General features: G+C 43.2%; 1 protein-coding gene across 1 annotated transcript; it reads left to right on the forward strand.

Moving 5' to 3' along the window:
* Positions 1–912: 912 nt before the first annotated feature.
* LOC145035454 (uncharacterized) lies at positions 913–4,874 on the forward strand. The gene is made up of 5 exons (XM_078983999.1): positions 913–1,560; positions 1,665–1,687; positions 3,386–3,873; positions 4,211–4,221; positions 4,452–4,874. The coding sequence occupies exons 1-5, from the start codon at positions 913–915 to the stop codon at positions 4,872–4,874; spliced, it is 1,593 nt and encodes a 530-aa protein (XP_078840125.1).

Here is a 4,874-nt window from a genome sequence, read left to right on the forward strand (position 1 = left end):
ATGAACTTTCGATTTTCTCCCAAATTATGTGTGTTAACCCAGATTTTGAAGCCATTCCCACGGTATTCGTAGAATCAACATGGTTTTGAAGAGATTGTCCTAGCTATTCTTTTAGAATCAACAGGTTCATTCTTGGTTATCTTCGTGTTGTTTTGTGCATTGCATCAGTTGGTATCAGAGCCGAATTCCTGGTTCAAAAATGCCTCCGAGAGAAACAGGACTCCCGCCAATGTTCACGAGCAAGAACTAGAAGAGCGTATTATGGCACAAATTAAGGAGAGGATGGATCAAATGGTTGACCAACTAACTGACAGGATGGTCAAACTGATGAATCGAGGAGGGAAAAGGTCTCGAACTCATTCACAAGTGGAAGATGGTGAGTTTGGGAACCCGTTCGGCGGCAGTGACGGTTCATATTCTGAAGACGATCTAGAAATGCGGCCAAGGCGTGATCGTAGAGGTAACAATAGGCGTTGGAAGGCCGGAATGAGAATTGATATCCCAGAATTTGATGGGGTCAGTTTGAATGCAGAGGGGTTCATCGACTGGTTGGCTACTGTTGAGGAAGTTTTTGAGTTCAAAGAAGTCCCTGAAAACAAAAGATTGATATTGATCGCTACCAGGCTACGTGGTAGGACATCTTCATGGTGGCAACAATTGAAACAGACACAAGACAGGCTCGGAAAGTCAAAGGTCGTGACTTGGAGGAAGATGAAGAAGTGTTTACGATCCAACTTCCTACCCCATAATTTTCAAAGGTGGATGTACCAATGGTTGCAAAATCTGAAGCAGGGTGCCAAATCAGTTGACGATTACACAACTGAGTTCTACCAATTGATTGCCCGAAACGATATTCAGGAGACATAGGAACAACTCGTTGCTTGATATATTGGGGGTCTACGGTTCCAAATCATGGACTTTGTAAATATGTTTGACCCGATATCTATTTCTAAAGCGCACCAACGGGCATTGGCTTTTGAGAAACAATATTGTCGGGTGGGCGGTTCGTCTTCAACTGCCAATATTGGAGGAAGTTCCGGGATGGGTGGTATTGTACCCCGTGTTGTGCCTAATCAACAAAGACCGACATCTAATAGTGTTGGACCAAATCCTAGGACAACTGTTAGTAGCAGCTTGAAGTGTTTTGGTTGTGGGGAGACAGGTCACCAACAATCAGAGTGCAAGAAGGTCAGAAAACGTCATTTGTTTGCTGAGAAAGATGATTGGCAAAATGACGATGCCGTTGAAAATTATGAATATCCCCCTGTGTATGACAAAGAGCTTCAATTGGAAGAGGAAGTTGTAACTAGAGATGTATGGGTAAATTTGGTGGTAAGGCGGTCTTGTTTTACACCAAAAGTTGTTGGTGCTTATTGGCTCAAACACAACATCTTTCAATCGACATGTACTATTTTGGGAAAAGTTTGTACTTTTGTTATTGATTTAGGAAGTTGTGATAACCTTATATTTGAAGAAGCAGTTCAAAAGTTGGCTTTGAAAACAGAAAATCGCCCTAAGCCTTACAAGTTACAGTGGCTTAAGAAGGGTGGCGAGGTCACTGTATCTAAACGAGCCTTTGTTTAATTTTTTGTTGGTACCACGTATAAAGATGATGTGTGGTGTGATGTGGTTGCTATGCACGCTTGTCATTTGTTGTTGGGCAGACTGTAACAGCCTGGAATTTCAGGTATTGTCATAATATTGTTTTTGGGGTGTTTTAGGAGGGGACTCGGCGAGTTGGAGCCAGACTCGCCGAGTAGGACCACAGACTTGGTCGCGGGTTCACGATTGGACTCGACGAGTCCATTAAGGACTCGGCGAGTGTGCGCTGTTCAGCGGAAACCCTAGCCGTTCGGTTTTGGAACGTATATAACGGACTTATAGGCTGTCATTGTCCGTCTTTAGCGACTGAGAAGAACCCTAAATCGGTTGTGGGCATCTAGAGCAAGGATTGAAGGCCATTGGTGATCTTGAAGAAGTTATTGTGCAAGGAAGAGAAGAGTTTGGCTAAAGGAACAGCAAGGGAATCAAGTTCTGAGGATTGGGGACACAGAGAGTGCATTATTCAGGTAATATTTCGGATCATATTCTGCTATGTTGATGTGTGCATGGATTTAGGGTTTATGGAACCCTTTTGTGACTAGATTGATTATAACCCTGTATTAGGACCTTTAGAGGTCCATAATGTCCCGTGCCTGTGTATTTCGGGAATTAAGAGAGGTTTTGGATTGGAATCCTTATGCCTTAAGTCAAAAGGTAAATTACAAGTCTTGGGGTGTAGCATGAGCACCTAAATGAAGGTCTTACGTATTGTACCAGCTTAGGAGGACCGGACCTATGAATGGTCGGGAGAATACTGATCTCAGGAAGCAGTTTGATCGACTGCATGGCATGCACTCGCCGAGTCCGATGAACAGACTCGGTGAGTAGCTTGGAGATTAACTGGGACTCGTCGAGCTGTTCTTCAGACTCGGCGAGTGGAGTCGGGGTGGCCCCGCGATTCTTCCACGAGGAACTCGTCGAGTCAAGAAAGATACTCGACGAGTAGAAAGGGAACATCAGGATTTGGTGAGGACGTCTAGTCTCGCCGAGTCGCCTTAGCACTCGCCGAGTCCGGTCAAGTTGACCGTTGACCGTTGACCAGAGTTGACCTACATGTGATTTCTTAGGGTCAGTTGTCTTGAAAGATAAAAGTATTAATAAGGGATATATGATATTATAGGGAGTCTGTAGCTCGGCGGATCGAGTGCGAGCGATTTCAGGAGTCGCTAGCTTTCATTACCCACGAGGTGAGTCTTCTCACTATACTGTACCCGGAAGGGTTTGACTGTGTGACCGGAAGGTCGGATATGATATGTGTTATAAGTGCTATAAATGGAAAGGTAATTGCTATGCGTGCTATGTATGTTTATGTGGGCCGGAAGGCAATATGTTATGTGACCGAAAGGTCGGATATGATGTATGCTATATGTGCTATACGTGTTAGGATAAATGTATTAGGTGTTGTGCATGTTTATGGGCCGGAAGGCAATATGTTATGGGCCGGAAGGCATATATGTTATGGGCCGGAAGGCGATTATGTTACGGGCCGGAAGGCGTTGTATTGTAGACCGGAAGGTCAGGGCCTGGAAAGGCGTATATGTGTAAGTAGTGTACTGGGGAACTCACTAAGCATTTATGCTTACAGTTGTTATGTATGTGTTTCAGGTACTAGCGAGGACCGTGGAAAGGCGCCGGCGTGATGAGTACACACTGTTGTTATTTTGAGATCTTGGGGATTTTATTATTGTATTTTGATATGAAACTTGGAATAATTATATTCAGTTGAATAAAATCACTTTATTTTAAATGAAAATTTTGTTTGAAAATTTGCGTTGTTACACAGACCTTGGGAGTATGATCATAACATAGATCATAACGGGCGGACTAATACTTATAGTTTCTTGTTTGGTGGTGTGAAGATAACATTGGTTCCCAGTAAGCCAAAGGAGCCAGTTCCGAGACCTTCGGGTACTCTACTGACCCTTACTCAGTTTGAAGACGAGTTGGAGGCGGAAGGTGAAATTTTTGTATTGCTAGGGAAGGAAGTCGCTAAGGAGGTTGAAATTCCTAAGGCTATGGTTCCTTTGTTCAAGGAATTCGTTGATGTCTTCCCTAATGAATTACCTGATGGTTTGCCACCTTTACGTGACATCCAACATCATATTGATTTACAACTAGGAGCTCAGTTGCCTAATAGGCCACATTACAGAATGAGTCCCGGAGAGCATGAGAAGTTGCGACAACATGTGGAGGACTTGATTTCAAAAGGTCATGTTCGGGAGCGCATGAGCTCGTGTGTTCTTCCTGCTTTGTTGACTCCTAAAAAGGATGGTACTTGGTGTATGTGTGTTAATAGTCACGCCATCAATAAGATCACAATGAGGTACAGATTTCCAATTCCTCGACTTGATGACCTACTTGACTAGATTAGCGGTGCCTCTATCTTTACGAAACTGGACTTGAAGAGCGGGTACTATCATATTCGACTTAGGCCTGGGGATGAGTGGAAGACTGCCTTCAAGACTCGTGAAGGATTGTATGAGTGGTTGGTGATGCCTTTCGGTTTATCAAACGCTCCTAGTACATTTATGCATGTGATGAACCAGTTGTTCAGGCCCTTTATTGGTAAATTTGTAGTCGTTTATTTTGATGACATATTTATTTACAGTGCTACTTTTGGTGAGCATGTCAACCATGTGAGGCAGGTTTTGACTATACTTCGACGAGATAGTTTGTATACAGCTATGAAGAAATGTGTGTTATGGTTCCTAAAGTCTTGTTCTTGGGGTACGTTGTTTCTGGGAAGGAATACAGGTGGACGAGTCTAAAGTAGCAGCTATCAAACAATGGCCAACTCCAACTACCATCATTGAAGTTTGAAGCTTTCATGGCCTTGCTTCATTCTATAGGAGGTTTATTCCAAACTTAGTTCTATTATAGCATCGGTGACTGATTATATGAAAGGGAAGACCTTTACTTGGACCAAAGCAGCAAAATCAGCTTTCCAATTAGTAAAAGAGAAGCTTCCTACATCACCGATTCTTGTATTGCCAGACTTTTCTCAAGATTTTGAATTACACACGGATGCTTCCAAGGTTGGGATTGGAGCAGTTCGAAGTCAAGGAGGACGACCGATTGCCTATTTTAGTGAGAAGTTGATGGGGCCAAAGTTGCGTTATAGCACTTATGATGTTGAGTTCTATGCAGTGGTCCAAGCTGTAAAGCATTGGCGCCATTATCTGTTTCATAAGGAATTTGTTTTGTTCACAGATCATGATTCATTAAGACATATTCGTAGTCAAGATAAGGTGTCACACAAACATGGGAGGTAG

This window comes from Lactuca saligna, chromosome 3 (assembly GCF_052625555.1).
Source record: "Lactuca saligna cultivar CGN05327 chromosome 3, ASM5262555v1, whole genome shotgun sequence".
Taxonomy (NCBI): Eukaryota; Viridiplantae; Streptophyta; class Magnoliopsida; order Asterales; family Asteraceae; genus Lactuca; species Lactuca saligna.

Bases quoted from the DNA above. Each gene is read 5' to 3' on its own strand.
- LOC145035454 (XM_078983999.1), top strand. From the start codon at position 913: ATGGACTTTGTAAATATGTTTGACCCGATATCTATTTCTAAAGCGCAC. The intron at 1,561-1,664 runs GTATCTAAACGA...GTTGTTGGGCAG, and splicing joins AGAAGGGTGGCGAGGTCACT to ACTGTAACAGCCTGGAATTT. The intron at 1,688-3,385 runs GTATTGTCATAA...GTTGTTACACAG, and splicing joins GTAACAGCCTGGAATTTCAG to ACCTTGGGAGTATGATCATA.